Source organism: Astyanax mexicanus, chromosome 12 (assembly GCF_023375975.1).
Source record: "Astyanax mexicanus isolate ESR-SI-001 chromosome 12, AstMex3_surface, whole genome shotgun sequence".
NCBI lineage: Eukaryota > Metazoa > Chordata > Actinopteri > Characiformes > Acestrorhamphidae > Astyanax > Astyanax mexicanus.
Window position 1 is genome coordinate 36,583,764 of NC_064419.1, and position 23,978 is coordinate 36,607,741.

A 23,978-nucleotide genomic window follows, 5' to 3' on the forward strand; every position below is an offset into this window, starting at 1 on the left:
AAATGACGTGGAAAACGGAGCCCGTTTTCTCTGCCTGACAGCGGTGTGGAGATGCGCGAAAAACCGCGCCAAATTTAGACGTTTTATCAGCGCGTCTGAGAGAGAAGAGATACCGCGATAAAAAAATTACCACCTCGCGCGCGTTTCAGAATGTCAGACCCATCCTCATCCCCTCCGCCTGGACAGAAGCCCGCGCTGAAATCCACACCGAGCCGCTTTCAAGTAGCCCCGGTCTCAGACTCAGCATCAGCATCCTCAGCAAGCGGAGCTCCGAGAACTCCTCCAAGATCCAGATCTTCATCAGCAGGACGGGCATCCGAGGGACCTTCCGGCGGAGAGGAGGCCAAGGGTCGGTTCCGTGTGGTAAACTTTCTGGACCCGTCAGGAGCTCCTGCTGAAGGAGGGTCTGATTTTGGTTTTAACGGGGACACGGTGAGAAGCGAGGCCAGCCTGCACTCCTCCACAGGGGGTCTCAGCCACTTCTCGGACACCCACTCCAGCACCTATTACCTGAGAACCTTCGGGCACAACACCATCGATGCAGTCCCGAACATTGACTTCTACCGGCAAACGGAGGCAACTCTCGGGGAGAAACTCATCCGACCGTCGCTATCCGAACTTCATGATGAGCTGGACAAAGTAAGTAGTCTATACAAATTAGTCCCAGTATGACCAAAATGTCTTATCTGTCTAAAATACTCATTAAATTGATAGTCTATTTTAGTGGTTCTCAAACTGTGGTGCTTAACGCATTCCTTAAAATTTGCTGTATTAAATAAAACATCAGGGATCATAATCTTTTAAGTTTTCGACAGTATATTTCATATCGTTATATTTGGTAGTGCTCTCTTAACATTATGATGAACTGGACAAAGTCATATTTGCATTAAAACGTACCTTTCATTTTTATGTATTGGTTTATAACTAGTTTAGAAAACTTTACTTCAGAAAATTGGATATTCTACAAGTGATTTCTAAACTGTGATATGTGCACCACTGGTTGATATGCTAGATGATCTTCACAAAATAAAATATCAAGGATTAATAAGTTAACTTAATGATGAGATGGAGAAGAGATTATTCCCAGTTCAACCAAAATACCTTATTTATCTTTAATCCCTTTTGCTTTATATGTCTAGTTTATTTTTCTAAAAGTTGAATTACTGAAATAGTTCAGTGGTTATCAAACTGCTTCAGGCAGTTGACTGTTTTTGGGGGGGGGGGGGGGGGGGGGGGTTATGCCAGATGACCTTTAAATTTGATTAACTAAAACATTAAGGATTAAAACTTTTTTTGATAAAATGTTCACCCTTCCCTTTTTATTACAATTTTCTTCTATCATGTATTGGTCTTAACCTGGAAGACCCTGTTAGAAAGCCCACTCTTCAGTTATTCACTCATGTTACTCTATCACTGTCATAAATAACATCAGGTTAATATGTGTTGTACTCCTCAATGTGCCAAAAATAATTCAGAACAATTTATTGAATAGCTGAATAACTAGAGTTTTAGGGTTCAAGGACGACATATACTGACTTTGCTTATTGGCCCACACTTTAGTTCAATGATTTCATATAGTACTACAGTATTATAATTATTAATATCATTTTCATGAACCCTAAAATAGAACCCTGTGGGACCCCATAAGATGAGCTGACCCAAGCAGTTACCAAGTAATTTGAAATAATTTCTGCATAGTCTTAAGCTTTAAAAAACAATAATTACACCACCTACAATGCCAGATTGCAGAAAGCAAAATCTGATAAGCCCCATGCTAATAATGAAGAACCACTGGCAAAAGAGATGGCATGTATTGAGTGTGGATGTCACATCTAGCCTACTATATTATAAGTGTGTTTGGTACATGTTCCTGTGAAATGACTTGTTGGTGATACTTTAAAGTTTTAGTTTGATGATGGGTGGCTTAAAACGTTTGGCAACCACTGGTCTTAAGAAAATATAATTAGACTCTAATAATAAACTAAAACAGGAGACTAATGTATTTACTAATACTATACTTCATGAATGAAAATATATGGTAATTTAGAAGTGTTATTCCTTTTAAAAACAAACCATAAAATTTGTGCACCAATATTTACATTTAATATCATGCATGTTTGTTCTCACTTGAATGGGCTGTGTGATGTCAGCGACCTTACCCACACACTTGTCCGCAGACAATGGTCTTTCTTAACAAGCCCACTCCCTGCGGCACCATGGACGCTTGGCCGGAACGCGGAGAACCCATAACAATAAGCCAATGTTTGACCACACGCCTTTGTCAATGGCCTAGTGTCCCCTAGCAGTGGTCAGAGCTGTGCAGTGCTCTCCTGGGGAGACACACTGAATTGTGTAGGGTGGCGGTCAGGCCATTAGCTTCGCTGAGTCACATGTGATCTGTCGAGATGTGGCAGATATTTAGATTGAACAGGGTTTTACACACTCTGTGTAAGCACACTCTGTCTATTATAGGTTGCTGTCAAAATATTCAGTTCGGCAAAAATCCTGCAAATACTTTAAACAAACCACACAGCTCAGGGTTCTTCAATCCTGGTACTGGCGCCTCTCTACTCTGCACTTTTTAGAGGTTTAATTGATTTAAAACACCAACCACAGCTCTAAAAGGACTTGGTAATGAGCTGATTAGTTCAATTAGGTGTGTGAGGAGAAGGGAAAGCCATACATTTGCAGAGCAGGACTGAAAAACCCTCCAACAGCTGTATTTAAGAAGAACAATAAAAGAGAAATGCCTGGAAATCCTGGAATAACTTGCAAAATAAATGGACTATCTTGACCACTTCTCTTTAGTCCCACCATAACAGGTCCTCAGGCAATAATGCTGCAAAATAGGACATAAATAAATGCAGGGGGAAACATAAAACAGATTAACAATTAAACAGCTTATACAAGTCTTTAACATGATGGCAATTATTTACCCTAAAAACAGCCTCATATCATATTTTATACAGCCTACAACATTACCAAACTTATATGGTATACTTTGATATATATTTTTATGAATATAGATATATATATTTTTAAAACACATAATAAACTATATATTGTCTCTGTCAAATAAACAGAAAAAAGTATCTTCAAAACAAAAATTTCACAACAGGGAGATTAAACCTTGCTAACTTACAACTAAAGTCAATGAAAAAAAAGAGTTTATTTTAAGTAATTTTGGATAAATTCTATTGGTCTATTCATCCAAAAAAATTACAGAGTGTAAATTGATTACAGAGTGTTTTCAAATTATGTAGCAAAAATTGAGATTTTCATTTGACACAATTATTCATTTACAACATACCACTAAAATTATTAAAATGAATTCCACATTTGGGGTGAGTCAAATTTGAATTGCTAACAAAATGTTGGTGCAGTACACTGACATGCCAAATGTCATGGAAGAGCAGTACATAAACTGATTATTAAGCTTTACCTCAAGAAATGGCTTGGAAATTATCATATCTGTTTATGTTGTGAGGCATTATCTTGTGAGTAATGTTGCTTTCCATTTAAGCTCAGATATCAGAATTACCTAGTTCCAAGTAAACTTTAACTGGAATGCTACCTGGTCAGCCTCACCACCCCAAGTTCAGAATCCAATAGGGCTGCCCTGGACATCAACGGTATTAAAAGCCATAAATTATATAGTTTATGTATTTGTGTCTCATTGAATCATTCAGGCACACAGTACTGTCCCATGTCTATCTGTGGACATGCTTCAATGGGGGTGTCACGCCTGGCCCTGTTTCCTGTCTGTCCTCGTGCCTGTGTTGTCCCACGTGACCCGTGCCCCTGTGTTCTGCCTGTGATTTTCCATTACCTCATGTCTCATTTGTAGCTCCACCCCTTCCCCAGGTGTTTCCACTCCCAGTGTGTTTCCTGTTATGTTAAAAAGACTTCCTCTGTTACTTGTCCTCTGTCGGTCTTTGCACTGTCTCCCGTTGTCTGTCTCTCTGCGTTTTTCTGTCTCTCTCTGCGTTTTCTATATCTCTCTGTGTTTCATTAGTCATTGCCCTAGGTCCTTGTTTAGTGTTTATCTCTGTTTGTTTCGAGTTCCCTAGTTTACTCCATTACCCTGTTTAGTGTATTCATCCTCTGTCTAGTTTAGTTTCTTGTTTTATTTTCTTGTATATATCCCTAGTTTATTCCCTTGCCCTGTTTAAGTTCATCCTGTCTAGTTTTATAGCCTCTGTTTCTTGTTTTTCTTTGTTTCTTGTTTACTTGTTTATTTGTTTATATTTATTTAATAAATTCGCCATACCTGCACATACGTCCGCCTCCTCGTCTCTCTGCCTGGGTCAACCCTGACAAAAAGACCGACCATCATGGACGTAAACCAGTGGTATGCTGCTCGGAAGGCGGACCTGGAGTATCTCCGCCTCCTCGCCGAGCAAATCCGGGGAGATGACCCGCTCCCAGCGCCTTTCCTCGGGTTGGAGCCCGTCAGCCCAGCTTCAGTGGCGCCCACCGAGACCCACAAGGGGATCCCGTGGACTGGCTCCAGGATGGCGATCCGCCATGCTCCATTCGGGACCCCGGCGTTGGAATCCCCGAGGCCCCAAGGACGCCGCAGGCCTCGGGGTAGACGTTTTAAGGGGTCCCGCCAGCCGGAGGAGGAGCCCGTTTCCGGGGAGGATTTTCTTGGGGGGGCGCTAGGGCTGTGTGCGGTCAGCCTCGATCCTCGCCCCGACGAGGACGGGGGTGGCATGGATGCAGGCTGTGAGGAGTCCTATTCCTGGGACTACTCCGATCTCCTCACACCTGCATCCAGTGAAGAGGAGTTTGAGGACTGCCCTCCTGCACCAGCCCGCCAGCCGCTACTTCCTCCTGCGGTAGCTGCCGATCCGCGCCCTGTGTCTTTCGCGGTGGCAGCCGAACTGCAGGCCGTGATTCCCGCGGTAGCAGCAGAACCGCGCTCCGAGACCCCCTGCGCGGCGAGCCAGCCGCGGTCAAAGACTTTCCCCGCGCCAGCTTTCATCGGCGAACCAGCGCTCCCCGCGCTACTCACACCTGACGCTGCACGAGAGAGTAGGACTCCAGTCCGGGTTTTCACTTCGACCGCAGCTTCGGGCTCCAGTGCTGCAGCGTCAGATCTCTTCTTGCCACGCCCCGTGAAGCACGCGTCTGAAACGCTGCACCCCTTGATACAAGCGGCGGCCGCGCCGCTCTCCGAGACTTTAGCGGCGGCCACGCCTCTCTCCCAGACTGCAGCGGCGGCAGCGCCGCTCTCCGCGATTTCAGCGGCGGCCGCGCCGCTCCCCGAGACTTCAGCGGCGGCCGCGCCGCGCTCACAGACTGCAGCGGCGGCAGCGCCGCTCTCCGAGATTTCAGCGGCGGCCGCGCCGCGCTCACAGACTGCAGCGGCGGCAGCGCCGCTCTCCGAGTTTTCAGCGGCGGCCGCGCCGCTCTCCCAAGCACCAGCAGTCCCAGCTGCTCCAGTTCAAGCACCAGCAGTCCCAGCTGCTCCAGTTCAAGCACCAGCAGTCCCAGCTGCTCCAGTTCAAGCACCAGCAGTCCCAGCTGCTCCAGTTCAAGCACCAGCAGTCCCAGCTGCTCCAGTTCAAGCACCAGCAGTCCCAGCTGCTCCGGCTCAAGCACCAGCAGTCCCAGCTGCTCCGGCTCAAGCACCAGCAGTCCCAGCTGCTCCGGCTCAAGCACCAGCAGTCCCAGCTGCTCCGGCTCAAGCACCAGCAGTCCCAGCTGCTCCGGCTCAAGCACCAGCAGTCCCAGCTGCTCCGGCTCAAGCACCAGCAGTCCCAGCTGCTCCGGCTCAAGCACCAGCAGTCCCAGCTGCTCCGGCTCAAGCACCAGCAGTCCCAGCTGCTCCAGCTCAAGCCCCAGCAGTCCCAGCTGCTCCAGCTCAAGCCCCAGCAGTCCCAGCTGCTCCAGCTCAAGCCCCAGCAGTCCCAGCTGCTCCAGCTCAAGCCCCAGCAGTCCCAGCTGCTCCAGCACCAGCAGTCCCAGCTGCTCCAGCACCAGCAGTCCCAGCTGCTCCAGCACCTGCCCAAGCACCTGCAGCTCCCAGAACTATGTTTGGGCCCAGGCCCCGTATTTCCAGGCCTGCTCCAAGGCCTCCTGACTTTGCCCCCAGTTATGTGCCCAGGCTGTCCCCACAGACTTTTGCCAGTCCTGGGCACCCACCTATGTTTTTGGTTCCCCTGTCTCTCCCTGTCCTGGTCCCTGTATCTGTGAGTGTTCCAGTTCCTGTCCCCGGTGGTTTCTCTGTTCCTGTCCCTGTTACTGTGTTTGTTTCCGTCCCCGTCAATGTTCTTGTCCCTGTTCCTATGTCCGGTCCCGTCCAGTCTCTGTCTCATGTCCAGTCTCCGTCACCTGTCCAGTTCCCCGTCCAGTCTCCGTCACCTGTCCGGTTCCCCGTCCAGTCTCCGTCACCTGTCCAGTTCCCCGTCCAGTCTCCGTCACCTGTCCGGTTCCCCGTCCAGTCTCCGTCACCTGTCCAGTTCCCCGTCCAGTCTCCGTTCCCCGTCCAGTCTCCGTCACCTGTCCAGTTCCCCGTCCAGTGTCCGTTCCCTGTCCAGTCTCTGTCCCCTGTCCTGTCTCCATCTCCTGTCCAGTTCCCTGTCCAGTCTCCCGTTCGGTCTCCTGTTTTCCCCGGCCTCTCCCTGCCGCCAGCCCCCGGGGTTTGTTTTTCCGCGCCTCGGGAGCTGCGCGTTTAGGGGGAGGTTTCTGTCACGCCTGGCCCTGTTTCCTGTCTGTCCTCGTGCCTGTGTTGTCCCACGTGACCCGTGCCCCTGTGTTCTGCCTGTGATTTTCCATTACCTCATGTCTCATTTGTAGCTCCACCCCTTCCCCAGGTGTTTCCACTCCCAGTGTGTTTCCTGTTATGTTAAAAAGACTTCCTCTGTTACTTGTCCTCTGTCGGTCTTTGCACTGTCTCCCGTTGTCTGTCTCTCTGCGTTTTTCTGTCTCTCTCTGCGTTTTCTATATCTCTCTGTGTTTCATTAGTCATTGCCCTAGGTCCTTGTTTAGTGTTTATCTCTGTTTGTTTCGAGTTCCCTAGTTTACTCCATTACCCTGTTTAGTGTATTCATCCTCTGTCTAGTTTAGTTTCTTGTTTTATTTTCTTGTATATATCCCTAGTTTATTCCCTTGCCCTGTTTAAGTTCATCCTGTCTAGTTTTATAGCCTCTGTTTCTTGTTTTTCTTTGTTTCTTGTTTACTTGTTTATTTGTTTATATTTATTTAATAAATTCGCCATACCTGCACATACGTCCGCCTCCTCGTCTCTCTGCCTGGGTCAACCCTGACAGGGGGTTAAATGTGTAAAATACTGTATAATGTGTTGTTATCAACTGGTATTGCTAGAAGTGCTGCTAACCTGGGACCAGCTAATAATAATAGGTGATATCTGAATGTTTAACTGAAATGCAATGAGGTAAATGAAAGATGTGTGTGCATTTAACATTCCTCGATCCACAGTGTCGCATATATTACTAGGACTACGTCATAGAAGGCATGATCGTATTCTTACCTGATCATTCACAGGAACCCTTTGATGAGGGGTTTGCAAATGGAGAAGAGCCAGCTGCTGCAGAGCAGGCTGCAACGAAAGTGGCACCTGAGTCCAAAGGGGGCACAGTGAAGTTTGGATGGATAAAGGGCGTCCTGGTTAGTATGCATTCAAACAATCTCCATATGTAATTTAAAATACAGAATTACATACAATATCACTTCAACGTTTTGTAATAATCATTGTTTGTACTGTTAACACATTAAATGTGATTTACATACTAATAAACATGGAGAATTATTCTATGAAACACCTATTTAGGTTTCAGATAGTTATTAATAAGCTAATAATTGAAAAGGAAAAATGTAGATATATCCAGAATGATGAACATGGCTAAAGATAAGGCAAAAACAACTGATATATCTATATAACATCATAAATAAGCCCATAACCATTCTTTCTTTTGAGAGATATCATTTTTTTAAAGTGGCTTGATGAATGAAGGAATACAAGTCTAAATAAAGCATATTTTATTAATGTAACAAAATATATATTTCTCCCAATAGGGAAACATTATTAATATATGGTTATTTATTGGAAAGGCACAAATTATGTTATAATAAATCAATATCTAGAATTTGTATGTTCCAGAAGTGGGAATCCAATATTGCCAAAGAAAATAACTGTACATTAATTTCTAACAGATGATTAGTTTATATTTTTCTTGATTGATAATCAAAACAGTTGAAAAAGAAATTGATTAGTTTCTTAAAGGATTTAAACCTATATTATGTTATTTCTGACATAAAATAACCACAGTAGTGTGTTTAAAATAGTTAGTTCTAATCTTGTCATTTTCAGTCTTAGTCCAGTTCAGTCCATAAAGTAATGAATGAATATTAATGAATACAGACGGTTTAAGAAATGGTACACCACCTTTTTTGGGAATTTCATTAATCTTACAAGAGTTCAAATAAATTTTATGTTATCTGTACAGATACGATGTATGCTGAATATCTGGGGAGTGATGCTTTTCATTCGGATGTCGTGGATTGTTGGTCAAGCAGGCATTGGTAATCTACTGAAAGTTCAAATCTAGTGTAGAGATACAGTCATCATTACTGCTAATTTACGAGCATCTAATCTGAGTTTGTTTTGTTTCCTTTCTCTTCAGCTCTGTCTTGTGGTATAATTCTAATGGCTGTTGTGGTGACCACTATTACTGGTCTCTCCACCTCAGCGATAGCCACCAATGGCTTTGTGAGAGGAGGTAAGAGTTTTCTGATCTGTGTACTGTCTACGCTGTAAATGATGCTGTAAATGTTTGGACAAAGAAAGGTGTTTTAATAGATTAGCCCCTTTTCTCCATGATGTAACATTTTAAATCAAACAAATCAGATATGATTAAAGTATACATTCCAAACATTTACTCATAGGTGTTTCAGGGCATCATAATATCTGGGAAATTGGGCTTCATCTATGTGTACTACTCTGATGTGTTTTACTGCTTTATTAGTGAAGGCATAAGATACATGTCTTTGTTTCTAAGATTCCAATCACCTTTGGAGTCTGAAAGTACTATTGTTTTACACAAGGACAAGAGCTGTGCTGGTGGAATTCAAAGAAGCAATTATATAGGTGAAAATAAAAAGAAAAATAATTAGAATTAAAATTCAACTATGTGAAGACCATAAAGAAAAAATAACACATTAATGGTTAATAAGATCATTTTTATCACTCATAAATCGCAAAGAGACTGGTAGGCCATGAAGACCACCACTGCTGTTGGATGAAGAATCCTTGCTGATCTTCAAAAAGATCCCCAAAAATATCCTAAATTATGATCTATAAACAGATCATAAACAGCATTCAGGAGGTGAGTGTGTATTTCTCAGACGTTCATTTGCAAAAGGCTTCAGGAACAGAATGCAGCATTGCCAGAATATAATAAAAAAAAGCCATGAAAGAGCCTGCAGAACTCTCAAAAAAGATATATAGTAGAAGCACAATAAAAAGAGAAATCTGGTGTAAAATTAACTTGGGATGTAGTGAAACATGATAACGAGTACAAACCTTTGTCTAATAACCCACCTCCATTCTCCCCCAGCATTCCAGAATACAGAGCTTTTAGCCGATGCTCCCAACAGGCTTACAATGCTAGCGATGTGGGCATATGCAAAGAGTTGTCCATGCAAAGAAATCACTATTTTGCTACACCATTAACAAGCACAAAGTAGCTCCACACTTAACTGGCAGAATTCTGGGGCCCCTGACATTTAAAACAAGGTGCTGAGAGTTGAAAGTGCACAGGCAGTTTATTAAAAAGTCTTGAATTTAAGTTATGATAAGTCGTCTGTCTACCACAAATTAATAGATAGGATAGTTGAACAGATAAAAAAATAATTCTGTGAAAATGCATACATTCCGGTTGTTGCTGAAAATATCTCTATAATATTCATGCATTTCAACAGATTTAACTTTGAAATCTGGAGTCTTTTTTAATAATCTTCCTGTGCACTTGTATTTCGAAATGCTGGAGGTAAAAGGAGTTGGTCTATTGGACAAAGGGTTGTACTCATTATTATGTTTTACTACATCACAAAAAACATTTCACACGAGATTTCTCCTTCAAAGCTAAGGTGTACAGGATTATCTTATCTACCTTAGTTCTATTAAGAGAATGATCCCACACATACTGCTACGATTTAAGCCTGTGGCCGGTTTAAATTCAATTGAAGATGTGCCCAATTTGCTGAAAAGAAAACTTAAGGGAACAAGGCCCCAACATATGCAAAAACTGAAGATGGCTGCATTGGAAGCTTTAGAAAACAGATACTCTTAAATTAAAGCCTCAAAGGGCCCTTCAGTCTAAATGGTGCGATTTTAAAATGCACATTTGTTATTCATGCTGTAGTAAGAGTATTTTTGTAAAATATCAATAATTATCTTTTTCTTTAGGTGGAGCATATTACCTGATATCTAGGAGCTTGGGCCCAGAGTTTGGTGGATCTATTGGCCTCATTTTTGCCTTTGCTAATGCTGTTGCTGTTGCCATGTATGTTGTGGGTTTTGCTGAAACTGTGGTGGAGCTCCTGGATGTGAGTATACACTAATACTGTATTTTTTAGATGGATTGGCACAGTGGTTGAGAATGTAGCGTTTTTCACGTCCTTTAATATCTTTCCTCTATGGCAGAGTGTAGATGCTCTCATGACGGATGAGATCAATGACATCCGGATAGTTGGCACTCTTACCATCATCTTACTCCTTGGCATATCTGTAGCAGGAATGGAATGGGAGGCTAAGGTACTGCTATACGTATTGTGTTTTATGTTTTATTTGTTTTAAGCTGTATTCATCCTTATATAAGAATCTATCTTTCATGTACCACCTTGTGGCCCATGACATCTCAGCTGTACACAACAACAGTGACTGAAATGTCAATACGTTGATCACATATCATGAAATTCATAATACTGAATACTGACCATGGGCTAATAAGCTTATACGGGTGTTTAGTCACAGCTTGATTGATTACTGTTTTACAGGCCCAGATTGTGTTGTTGATCATTCTCGTGGCAGCAATCTTTAACTACTTCATTGGCTCATTCATCCCCATGGAATCAAAGGAACCTAAGGGCTTCTTTGGCTATAATGGTATGGAGTGTTTGATTTTCATGCTTTTACTGTATCTTATGCACAGCGAATGTACAGGGTGAGTCAAAAGTCGCAGAACATCATTTTATTTATTTTACCCATTACTTTTGGGGTATTTAGATATGTGTTTTCCTTTTCATTCTGCTTTCCTTTCAGTTCTGAAATAAAGGGCATCATGCACTTTTTGATTAAATAATATCGTCATCATTTTTGAAATGATAATTAAATCCATATGGTGATCAAAGAGAGTATTCTGTCTACTTGTGTTTTACTGTTTATGTTTGCAGTTTATATACATGCAGTAAATATTCTGCTAATATCACTTTATCATTGTGGTATAATTTAATGTTTTATTATTTTTTTTATAATACATGATTTATTTTGCTATACAAAATCAGATCTTTGCTTAGCTTACAAACATCTAGTTATATGGTTTGTACTGAATGTTTTAAAACTGTTAATACTTATTTTATTGCAGTAGTATAATCTGAAATGAAAATAATGCAATATTTTTCAGTGTTTTATTATATTGCCAAGAATATTAGTATTGCAAAAATACCCTGAATATTGTGATATTTATTTAGGGTCATATCGCCCATCCGTAATTATGATTAATATAATAACTAATTTACTTTCTGACCATGATGTAGAAAATGCAGTGGCTTTTCATGCTGTATAATAAGTGACTTTTGAAATACATTAATCATTTAGTAGAGTGGTTAATATAATGATAACAATAAACGGTCTTTGTTTTATGTCCTTCACAGTCGCAATCCTGTTAGAGAACATGGGTCCAGATTTTAGGGATGAAGAAACCTTTTTCTCTGTCTTTGCCATCTTCTTTCCAGCTGCAACAGGGATTTTAGCAGGAGCAAATATCTCAGGAGATCTCTCAGTAAGCTTGAGCTTCATTATCATTTAAAGCAGGAGTCGCTAAGATTTTTCTCTTTTAAATTAAAAGCAGAAAGGGTTCTGGCACTGCCACTATGATCAGGAGATCGCTGATTCGAATCCTGTTCATGTAGCTTGCTATCAGCTGCTGGAGTCCTGAGAGAGCACAATTGGCCTTGCTCTCTCTGGGTGGGTAGATGGCACTCTCTCTCCACACAACACTCCAAAGGGTGATGTGGATCAGCACAAGGCTGCGTCTGTGAGCTGATATATTGGAACCGAGTCGCTGCGCTTTCCCTTCGAGTGCACTGTGATGCTACTCGGAAATGTTGCATCAGCAGCAGTTCAAAAAGAGGCGGTGGCTGACTTGGGAAAAATTTTTTTTAAAGAAAATATTTTAAAGCAGTAGTACTCCAGGGTTGGAAGGGGACAAAATATTCGAATTGGTTATAATTCCTTGCTACATTTTGACATTATTCCATAAATCTTTCAAAGATTCAAAATTAGTAAGCACTGTAGCTTCATCTAGCTTTTTTCTTACTTTCATCCAACTGTTTTAAATGTTTTAAAATAAGTAAATATAAAAATAAATAAATAAAATCGTTGTACAAACTAAAGTCTACAGTACAGATTTTAATTAACTTTTTTCTATGTCTCTTTAGGATCCACAGTCTGCCATTCCTAAAGGAACCCTGCTATCTATTCTCATAACTGGTGTTGTTTATATCGCAGTTGCCTTTTCTAACGGTAACAAATATACGTCTATTTTATATGAACATATTTTATGTTCTCCGTTCTTTCTATAAAATTACAGACACATTTTTTTTTCACAAACATCATTAAGAACAGCTTCTCTCTCTGCAGGCGCCTGCATTCTACGAGATGCTACAGGTGAAGATAATGACACCATTATAGGCTCTCTGGAGAACTGCACAGTCGCAGCCTGTACACTCGGCTATGACTTCTCCATTTGCAAGGAGGGTGGCTGCAAGTACGGATTAATGAATGATTTTCAGGTACAGGCCTTTACAGGTATTTAGGTATTTACAAATCTTCCAAAATCTACAACTGTACCTGAGATATGTAAGTGTAAGGAACTCCTCTACATAATTTAAAAGATTTCATGACATGTAATATTTTTCTAGAACCATCTGTACAAGTCAAAAATCGTTAAGTGACCTTTTGCCACTGACAGATCAATACCTCATCTCTCTGTGATTGTGAAGACTGTAAAATGAAACCGAAAGATAAAATGCAGGGAAACCTGCACCATTACCGTTAAAGAAATAAAATAGCCTGCAAGAATTTTTGTCTTACTTTTCAAAAAATATATTTTTTTTTTATTTCCCAGTGAACAAACCAACAAAGCACAATACATTTACCTTATTTGTGCTATTCTAATCATGAATTTACTTTAAAATGTACCTCAGTAATGCTACTCAAATCACATTTGTATAAAAATTACATAAAGAAATTTTGTTAAACAAACAAGTGCTAAAGCTTGGATTCTGTCCTAGCCCTGTACAGCTCATGTTATTCAGCTGGAAAACAGCCAGTTTGTAAAGATTTAGTAAACCGATACCAAGCCTGATAAATAATGCTTTGTTTTTTTGCAATATTCAGTGCACCCCTAGTTTTAGTGAAGTTGTAAACAGATTTAATTTTATTTTACTCAGATATGGCTTCTTAAGAATTCTTCTGACATTGTATCTTTAAGCTCTGACTTTGCTTTGCAGGGCCAGATAAGTCATAAAATTGAAGGGTTGCCATAATGGCTTGTGTTTATAGTCACACAACATTCATCTAGACTTGGAATAAAACCAATGATTGCCATTCCTGTCCATGGTTTACTAGGTTTAGTGATGCTGAAATCATAGACAAGTGGCTTACGTTTGTCTAGCGGATGCATCAACACCATGATCCCTTTACTGGAACGAGGAAATGATTAATAATCAGTTACAATCACAGCTTGAAATTTTGTTGGAACAATAGTCAGTAATACTTAAATGTAAATATAAAATGTTATTAATAATAGTGGACATATAAGTTAAAATAAAAAATGAATTGTTTACTACAATGCTTAAAAATACAATTTTATAGAGACAGCTCAACTGGTCATAATTGAAATCACAATAATATATTGTTTAATGCATGTTTGTTCTGCAATTTGATATATGTTTTGTACAGGTTATGAGCTTGGTCTCTGTATTTGGGCCACTTATCACTGCTGGAATCTTCTCTGCCACTCTTTCATCAGCTCTTGCTTCACTGGTCAGCGCTCCCAAAGTGTTTCAGGTGAGTTTCTTATGCTCTGTAGCTACAATTTCATAACAGTAAATTGTCATGAAAATATTATGAATAAAGCCAGCATAATCAGAAAGACCATAGCATAAACGCAGCCCATAAAACATATTGTCCATTTGTTATGTTTTTATTTATCTTTTTAAAATTCATACTAACAGAAATAAATGTGGTGCTGTTGATATTTTTTTCCTGGTAGGCTCTGTGTAAGGATAACATCTATCCTGGCTTGCGGATTTTTGCTAAAGGATATGGTAAAAACAATGAGCCTCTGCGTGGCTATGTCCTCACATTCTTCATTGGCTTGGCCTTCATTCTAATCGGTAAGTTCACTGGTTCCTCCGAAGAGTCAATTGATTGTTTATGACATATGGATGTCATGGATTCATGGATCTGACCCGTGCATGTACATGTTTCCTTAGCTGAGCTAAATATTATTGCTCCCATCATTTCCAACTTCTTCCTGGCCTCTTATGCCTTGATCAATTTCTCTGTCTTCCATGCATCACTGGCAAACTCCCCAGGTGAGTGCAGTAAAATAAATAATCAGGAGTTATTGCATATTGAAGAGTAGCATAGACACTTTGTGATGTTTAGGGTTTACAAGGGAACAGAATAGTAGAAATTGCACTTATCGACAAAGAAGTGGTAGCAAAAATACTTGCACTCAGAAGGAATTGTAATATTGCATGGTATGTATTGCATGTGGAAGTAAGATAAAGGTTACCAGGAACAATAAACTATATTTAATATATTATATTTTATTCAACAATTAATTATGGTCAGAGTGGTCCAGCAGGCTAAGCGCTGCAACTATGAACTAGAGATCGCTGGTTCGAATCCCGGTCACGCAGCTTGCAATCAGCTGCCGGTGCCCTGAGAGAGCACAATTGGCCTTGCTCTCTCTCTCTGGATGGGTGGATGCTGCTCTTTCCCCTCATCACTCCTAGGGTGATGTCGATCAGCACGAGGCGTCTGTGAGCTGATGTGTAGGAACCGAGTCGATGCGCTTTCCTCCGAGCGCACTGTGATGTTACTTGGCAATGCTGCATCAGCAGCAGTTCAATAAAAGGTGGAGTCTGACTTCACATGTGTCGGAGAAGGCGTGTGCTAGTCTAAGGGGAGTCCTAATGAGTGAGTTGAGTAATTGGTCTTGTAAATTGGGGATTTTTTTTTTATAAAAATAAGAAATAAAATAAATAAATAAATAAAGGAACAATAAATTATTCTACAAGGCTGATACGGGCAACTCTTGGTGACATTGCTTTAGCTATGTATACAGAAGTAGGCGATAACCCATGTGTAACACAACATGCCAGACTTCTAGGAATGGGGTTGTTCCTAATGGTGTACTGAAATATTCCATCCCATGTAGCTTGAATATTTTCTCAGTTCCTCCGGATTTTGCGTAGGAGTGAAGTGTTAATAGCATGTCCAATAGCATCCCACAAATTTTCAGTCAAAAGTAGGTTTGGCAATATGGCTGGCCATGGTTTAGTATAGTATCTACTATTCTGAGTTATTCCATTTCATTGGCATAACACAACTACCCACCATTTTTCATTCCTGTAGGTTTATTCCTTCTGGGTGCAATTATTTTTTGAAAATGAGTGTGTATATTAATATTGTTATATCAAAACCTAATATCCCTAATATTAATTTTGTTGTTATTCTGTACAACATTTGAAAATGCCACTTTTCTTTTTTTAGTGTAAACATTTAATTCATAATGAGTACTTAAACATAAATGGTCACAAATTACATTTATGTAGTTCTAAACATGCAGCACTATATCCAACTATTGTTACATTTCAGATTAATTAAAGCCTCTGTTTATTGCATGGCAAGTAATATCACATTTTTAAATGATGTCAGATTTCTTATTCTAATGTATCCTGATTTGAAGTGAATTTTAAGGTATTTTTTTTCTTGCTTAGGCTGGCGTCCAAGTTTTAAGTATTACAATAAGTGGGTGTCACTGGCTGGAGCAGTGCTGTGCTGCGTGGTTATGTTTGTAATCAACTGGTGGGCTGCCCTCCTTACTAATGTCATTGTTCTGGCATTGTACATATATGTCAGCTACAAGAAGCCAGGTACTTCATATGCCTCACATAAGAGTGAATAACTTATGATACCATGATAAAATCTACAATATATATGTAGTATATAAAATCTCCCTATACTGATACTGTTTAAATCAAATGGATCATTTTGTGCACCAGATGTGAACTGGGGATCATCTAGACAAGCTTTGATGTACAACCAGGCCCTGGCACACAGCCTGCATTTAACTGGTGTTGAGGACCATATCAAGAACTTCAGGTAATTAATATATGTGAATACTGTATATGGACAAACAGAAATCCTAGACGATAGTAGTACAAATATGCTATCTTACCTATTTCTCACTATTGGTCCTCCTTACTAATAGGAAGTTTGGACTGGCACTCCTCCCATTGGCTTTGTCTCGTAGTGTGTATTTTATAACTCTGAAAATCGCCCCACAGTTTGAAGCAACAAACATCCAGACTCTTCCCTGTGTTAGCACCAAGGTGGTGGAATGAACTTCCACTGGTTGTCAGAACAGCAGAGTCTTCACTCACGGTCTTCAAACGTCAACTGAAGACACATCTTAACCTAGTTCCTAACCTAATTCAAAAATAAAAAAGGTTCCTAGGGTTCTAAACATGATCAAGCTCTTTGTATCTCTTGATCCTAGTCTACAAACTAGATTTGGATATTTGAAGTAACATCGAAGCAATGTTGTAAGTCGCTCTGGATAAGGGCGTCTGCTAAATACCTTAAATGTAATTTTTTTTACATTAAATTAAGGCCCAATTCTATTTAACCCCCTGCATCTACCACTTAGCCTATAGCACTGTCTTTTGGACACTCATGTCTAAGTGTAGGGATTCTGATTCTTGTTGACCTTCCAAAAGAGATTTTTTAGAGGAATATTCCAAACAGTGAGATGGCTACACACTGACCAAAGAAAGACAAAAAAAAGTAGTATTTTCTTCGTTACAAAATAGCTATTCTTCCCATTCCACTGCTGCATGATTTAAGGTGGACAGGAAAATTCAAACAAGATTAGTGAAAAAATCTAACTTCAGCTCTCCATCACAGAGGAAGTAGGGATGGATGATAATAAATAATCACAGAATTTTAACAGTGCATTTCTGCAGTGACTATGGATGGTTCTGTGACAAGACATTAAAAGGCTACTCTTACAGTGATGTTTCTTCTATCTTCTACACAAATGACAATGCACATTTGAATTCCCACAGACCACAGTGCCTGGTGATGATTGGCTACCCCAATGCAAGACCAGCATTACTTCACCTAGTGCATGCTTTCACAAAAAATGTGGGTCTGATGATCTGTGGCCATATTCGCATGGTAAGTTTTATCACAAAAACAATTGTATAGTTCATCATACACTTACTTTTCATACATAGCTAAGCCTGTTTAACGAATATATGTGCTTTAAACTAAAATGTGTTTATTTGGAATTATATTTCTTAATTTGTGTAGGAATTCCAGATTTTATATTAAATTGAAAGCAGTAATATTCAAATTAATGCTATTAGTCTTCTGGCGTAACCAGCCCTGCAGTGTTTAATATATTAATTCAGTACTATGATGGGCTTGTTGGATGTAATTGCTCTCTAGAGTACTTCATAAATGAACAAAACCATATGCTCAACAACACAGAAATTTACACAGCAATTTATTTGCTCTTCTTATTTGGAATAATTTATCTTACTTTTCTACATGCTCTGTGCAATTACACTTTCTCACCAGAGAGGTCTTTAAATTCCCAAATCCCCAAAACCCATGCACTGTTGCTTTAAAATGAAACACCTTAAAGAAAAGAGCCTACAGAAAATAACCAATTTCTCCCAAAAGGGATAATGGTTGATAAATGGTTATTTGTAGAAAGGGATCAATTATCATATTGACTGTGATATACAGTGTGGTATTTCCTAGTTTGTGCTTATTTTAAGGGTTCCCGAAGGCCAAACTATAAGGAGATGATGAATGATCAAATCCGCTACCAGCGCTGGCTTCTCAAGAAACGGATCAGGGCTTTTTATTCTCCTGTGTTTGCTGAGGACCTCAGACAAGGAGCCCAATATCTACTACAAGTAAAATTTTACAACAATGCATATGGCCTTTGGTGAAATTGAAATGTTATGGCATAGTGTTTTATTCCAGTGGTTGTCAATGTTTTTGAGGTATTACGACTCTATTATGAAGTGTGTTAAAGTAGGATCTGTGTGCATATGTGTTTTTATCTTCTATGAATAAACGGTGCTAAATTTAACTTACTGCAACAAACTAGGTAATTATCAAGTGACTGTTTCTGCTCTAAGGCTGCTGGTTTGGGACGTTTAAAGCCAAACACTTTAGTATTTGGCTTCAAAAACAATTGGCGAGATGGGGACATGAGAGATGTGGAAACATACATCAACACAGTTCAGTGAGTACCTTTGGTTGAAGAAAGTGTTGTCTGGTGTGAGTTAAATAAATGTTTTCAGTTAAAAAAGAAACATATTACACATTTAGCCAACAGTAGACAATAATCTAAAACATGTTTAGAGTTTACTTATAAGGAACACATAAGGAACACCTTATGATCAATTTACATGAAGCTATATATATATATATATATATATATATATATATATATATATATATATATATATATATATATATATATATATATATTGGCATGTCAGTGTATTTATTTGTCATAGATTGAAATTAACTTTCTTTAACAGCATTTCTTTTGTTCTGTTTCAGTGATGCATTTGACCTACAGCATGGTGTTGTTATTATAAGACTGAAGGAAGGTCTTGATATCTCCCACATTCAAGGCCAAGGTATGTTGCCACTAGCTTTGCATTTGCATTTGCATTATGTGATTAAATATAATGGTCTGTTTTTTCTAAACTAATATTATTACCCTAACACTGTTATTCTCTCAGATGAGTTTATGTCATCCTATGAGAAAGCTCCAGTAATGAAGGAACTGTTGGTGGCTATCAGCATTGGAAAAGATATGGACAGTGATTCCTCAAAACCATCGTCTAAGACCACCAGTTGTCAAAGCAGTCCACTCATCATCAGAGGTCAACTATTCTAAAACTTACAAACCCAGAGTGATATAAAGCTGACAAGTGTAGTTGGTATCAGAAGTTTCCCCAATGCAAAGATCTCTTGAGGGTCTCCAAAACTTCAGCATTAGGGATAACTGTTTGGTTTTATAATGTAATAATATTTTGAGAGTTTATCTGTAATTAATTTGTTTGTTTGTGATCTACAGACACCAAGGGTCCTTCTGTGCAGCTTAGCATTGCAGATGAGAAGCTGCTGGCAGCTAGTCAGCAGTTCAAGAAGAAACAGTGCAAGGGCACTATTGATGTTTGGTGGCTGTTTGATGATGGAGGTAGGTTTAAGAATAACAATTTATTTATTATGCTATTATAAGCTTCTATATTTGACACCCGTTCATCCATATATTTTCTGAATTTCTTAATTTTGGGGGTTTCATTTGTTTTCTTTTGGCTTTCAAAACATAAATTAGATATTTTTAAATATTTTTACTATTTACCATATTTATAAGACACCAGACAACACAGACACACCTTTTCCTGATTAATCACTTCATATTTTTACTTTTTATTTCAGGGTGGACAGCTATAGTAAAAATTGGCATTTGATGAAAATGTGGTTGACTTAGAGCTGCAAACTTTTTAAACTGTTATTGATGACCTTGTTCTGATTTAAAGACTTTTTAAAGAATAATTTAATTACCTTAGTAATTTTTTATGACAGGTTTACAGCTTAAGCCTCAGATAGATATGGAGAAATATGAGAAATATTAAGTTAAATTAATGTTATTATAAAACAGTGTGATGGTTGAAATGTCACTCATGTTAAAAGTTACTTTTTAAAGGTGGGGGCTTGATATGTTTATGAAAATAGCTAAATGAATGTCTCAAATTCTTTTTTATTTTCTAAATCATAAAAAAACACAGCATTTGTATTGTGTATATTGATATTGACCCAACTGATTATTGTAGGATTGACACTGCTGATTCCATATTTGCTTACAAACAAGAAAAAATGGAAAGACTGCAAGATCCGTGTATTTATTGGTGGAAAGATCAACAGGATTGATCATGATCGCAGAGCGTAAGTTGCAAAGTTATTCTGTCTTAATAGAGGTGGTGCTGAACAGTATCAACAAATTAAGAGTGTACATAAAGTTGGATTGGCCTACTATATTATCATAACATGTCTGATTACAGAACTGTCAGTTGACTACTGATTTAATGAACCTACAGGAATGTGAAAGGTCCAGGCTATTTGCAGGTGCAATTATATGTCTAGATCCTTAGTAGAAAAGTAACCAACTTGTGGTTCGAAAGTATGTACTTGTTTGTTTGTTTTTATTACAGAATGGCTGCATTGCTGAGTAAGTTCAGGATTGCCTTCTCTGACATCACTGTTCTTGGAGATGTGAACATTAAGCCAAAAAAACACAAGTAAGCTGAGAGTCCCTCATTTCTTCGTGAGGATCATCTATTTGTGTTCTCTAAAGCAGACAGATAGTGGTCTATTGATGGTTTAATTTCATTCTCCGCAGTAAAGAAAGGTTTATGGAGATGATAGAGCCATATAGGTTGAAGGAGGAAGATATGGAGCAGGAGGCTGCTGAGAGACTGAAGGCTGAGGAGCCGTGGAGGATTACTGATAATGAACTGGAATTGTACAGGGCCAAGGTGAGGCTGGATGGACAGTGATTTTCAAGGATTGTATGGATATTTTTACTACTGGTAACAATTATTTAGGGTAAAATCTCTTTAAAAATGCTTTGGACATGCAAGGTTTTATGTGTTATTACATTATCAATGACATATTAATACTTACTGTTACATTCAACACTTTCCATTCTTTTTTCAATAAGACTAACCGTCAAATCAGATTGAATGAACTGCTGAAGGAACACTCAAGCACAGCAAATCTCATTGTCATGTAAGTAATTGTTTTTAAAACCAAGCTGCTTCAGTGTATTAGTATATAGATCAAGATCAATATGAACTACAGAAACCTATATACCACTGATATCTACAAATAATTGATGTTTACTGCCAATTAACATTTTCTTGAGAATTAACCGAAACAGGAAATGAACATCATTTATGTTTATATCTGATATTATCACAGTTGAATGAAATATGCCAACAGAAAATGTTTGTTTGTTGAGTGTTTAACTGTCTAATACATTATTTTATAAAATTACCATAAAAATTGGAGCAGTTTTCTTACATCCAACACAACAAACGACCCTTTTTAATTTTTTAGGAGCATGCCACTTGCCAGGAAGGGAACAGTGTCCAGCGCTCTCTACATGTGCTGGCTGGAGACATTATCTAAAGATCTCCCACCGATTCTGCTTGTGAGAGGAAACCATCAGAGCGTCCTAACCTTCTACTCATAAAAGCATGTAAAAATGCGTTTTGGAAGCACAAGGACAGTACAGTGTTACAATCAGTATGGCTGTGTGGTGACCTGCGTCTTGTCAAATCTTCATTTATCATTTATTTCTTCATATGGAAGATGTTATGCCAGTTTAACCTGCTAACTAAACAATATATTTATTTGATTACTTATTTGTGTTTTATATACAGTGGCATAGTTTGGTTTTGGTTACTGTAAATAGTTATGTAAAATTTTTGCTTAGCGTCCAGATTTGATAAGTTCAATCCATCATACATTTCTCTACCGGTGAAATGTGCCTTGTGCCACTTGCTGCAGCACAACTGCAAAGCATGATCGATCAGCCTCTGTACGTAACAAATTTTGGACCCTTTTGTCTACAAAAAAAATTGTTTCCCAAATGTCTTGTATAGATGCTTCTTGACCAGGGGTGCCCAAATTTTGCAAGCTATTGTAACACTTGTGGCTCAGCAGACCAAGATGCTGACACCATGGCCAAAAGGTCATTTTGCTTCACCATCAGTGGTCATTGTGATGCTGTCCAGCACAGGCATCTGTTGGCTGAGAGCTGGGGATCTGGTGATTTCCTCAGAGAGCATTTACTGGCTAGTAATGCTGCAATGGCAGCACTGCAATTGCTAGTGGGAGTTAGTGGGAGTCCTAATGAGTAGATGGGTTAATAGGCTAAGCTAAATTAGGTTAAAAAAAAATGGATCAAAATTCTTTGAGGCGATACATTTTTATAGTTGGAACAGATCCACCTACTTTTTTTATTTTGTATGCATGTAAATAAATTAATAAATACTTAATTTTGATCAGGATTTCTAAACAAATATTAATGTTAGCCCAATAATACATTAATAAACTTTAAACAGGGTCAACAGAAGATTTGAATGGCTATAAAAAAAAAAAAAGTCTGTATAAATACTGTATATACATGCACACGCCTCATTTCTATCTTTGTTTTTTTGTTTTGTTTTTTTTGGAAGCAATGTCATCAATATATGATACAGCTCTGGAAAAAAATAAGAGACCACTTCAGTTTCTGAATCAGTTTCTCTGATTTTCTATTTATAGGTTTATATTTGAGTAAAATGAAAATTGTTGTTTTATTTTATAAACACAGGCAACATTTCTCCCAAATTTCAAATTAAAATATTGTCATTTAGAACATTTATTTGCAGAAAATGAGAAATGGGTGAAATGACAAAAAGATGCACAGCTTTCAGACCTCAAATAATGCAAAGAAAACAAGGTCATATTCATAAAGTTTTAAGAATTCAGTATTCATTATTTGGTGGAATAACCCTGGCTTTCAATCACAGTTTTAATTCATCTTGGCATTTTCTCCTCCACCAGTCTTATACACTGCTTTTGGATAACTTCATGTCACCTGGTGCATAAATTCAAGCAGTTCAGCTTGGTTTGATGGCTTGTGATCATCCATCTTCCTCCTGACTGTATTCCAGAGGCGGTCCCTTATTATACTATATATTCTGTCTGGTAACTGGACTGATTTGAAAATGCTATTGAAAATACAGCCTGTTTTAGGACACTTCTACAAGACGATTCCATTACATCATTATTCCCTCTGTCTCTTCTGCTTATTAGGATGGAGTCTGCATGCATGTAATCTATTCATTTTATCTGGTTAGAGCTGTCTTCACACTGCCGGCTCTGTTACACATGTTCCAACGCTAATGCTGTTAAACTGTGTCTGCTAGCTGTAGATCAGAGCACCTCAAGGCTTTTAGTTACCAGCTTGAGCAATGCCATCTGTCACTGTGCTGTCAAAGACATAAAGTCTGATATAACGGATATAACTAGTGTGATTCTTTAACACTGAACCCAGTAAATAAATTAATTTTAACAAGGTTACTGTGTTTTGTGTGATCTCTCTAGTGTGATTTGTGTTACTAAATTTGATGATCTGTCTACTGCGATGCTGACATTGAATCTGCAATAAATCAAGGCTATCATAATTGTTTTGCTTTTTGTCGCTCAGGAAAGCAATCATGCCTGTGAAAGCAATTTTGTACCTGTGAAATTTAAAAAGTATGGACTGATAAGTACAAAAATGAGCTACTAAGGGATCATATGACAGTTTGACACAGATACCCCATATAAATCTACACTGCTTTTA

At 39.0% G+C, this 23,978-nt stretch overlaps 1 protein-coding gene across 1 annotated transcript; it reads left to right on the forward strand.

The window, feature by feature from the left end:
- On the forward strand, nt 1-23,710 carry LOC103037139 (solute carrier family 12 member 2). The gene is made up of 26 exons (XM_007260770.4): nt 1-639; nt 7,513-7,635; nt 8,475-8,550; nt 8,652-8,747; nt 10,436-10,575; nt 10,673-10,783; nt 11,026-11,134; nt 11,902-12,029; nt 12,688-12,772; nt 12,890-13,041; nt 14,213-14,320; nt 14,526-14,649; nt 14,749-14,850; nt 16,264-16,419; nt 16,549-16,648; nt 17,614-17,725; nt 18,334-18,474; nt 18,703-18,809; nt 19,133-19,212; nt 19,318-19,461; nt 19,656-19,778; nt 20,416-20,527; nt 20,794-20,880; nt 20,982-21,117; nt 21,303-21,370; nt 21,701-23,710. The coding sequence occupies exons 1-26, from the start codon at nt 151-153 to the stop codon at nt 21,834-21,836; spliced, it is 3,345 nt and encodes a 1,114-aa protein (XP_007260832.3). The 5' UTR covers nt 1-150; the 3' UTR covers nt 21,837-23,710.
- The last annotated feature ends 268 nt before the right edge of the window (nt 23,711-23,978 follow it).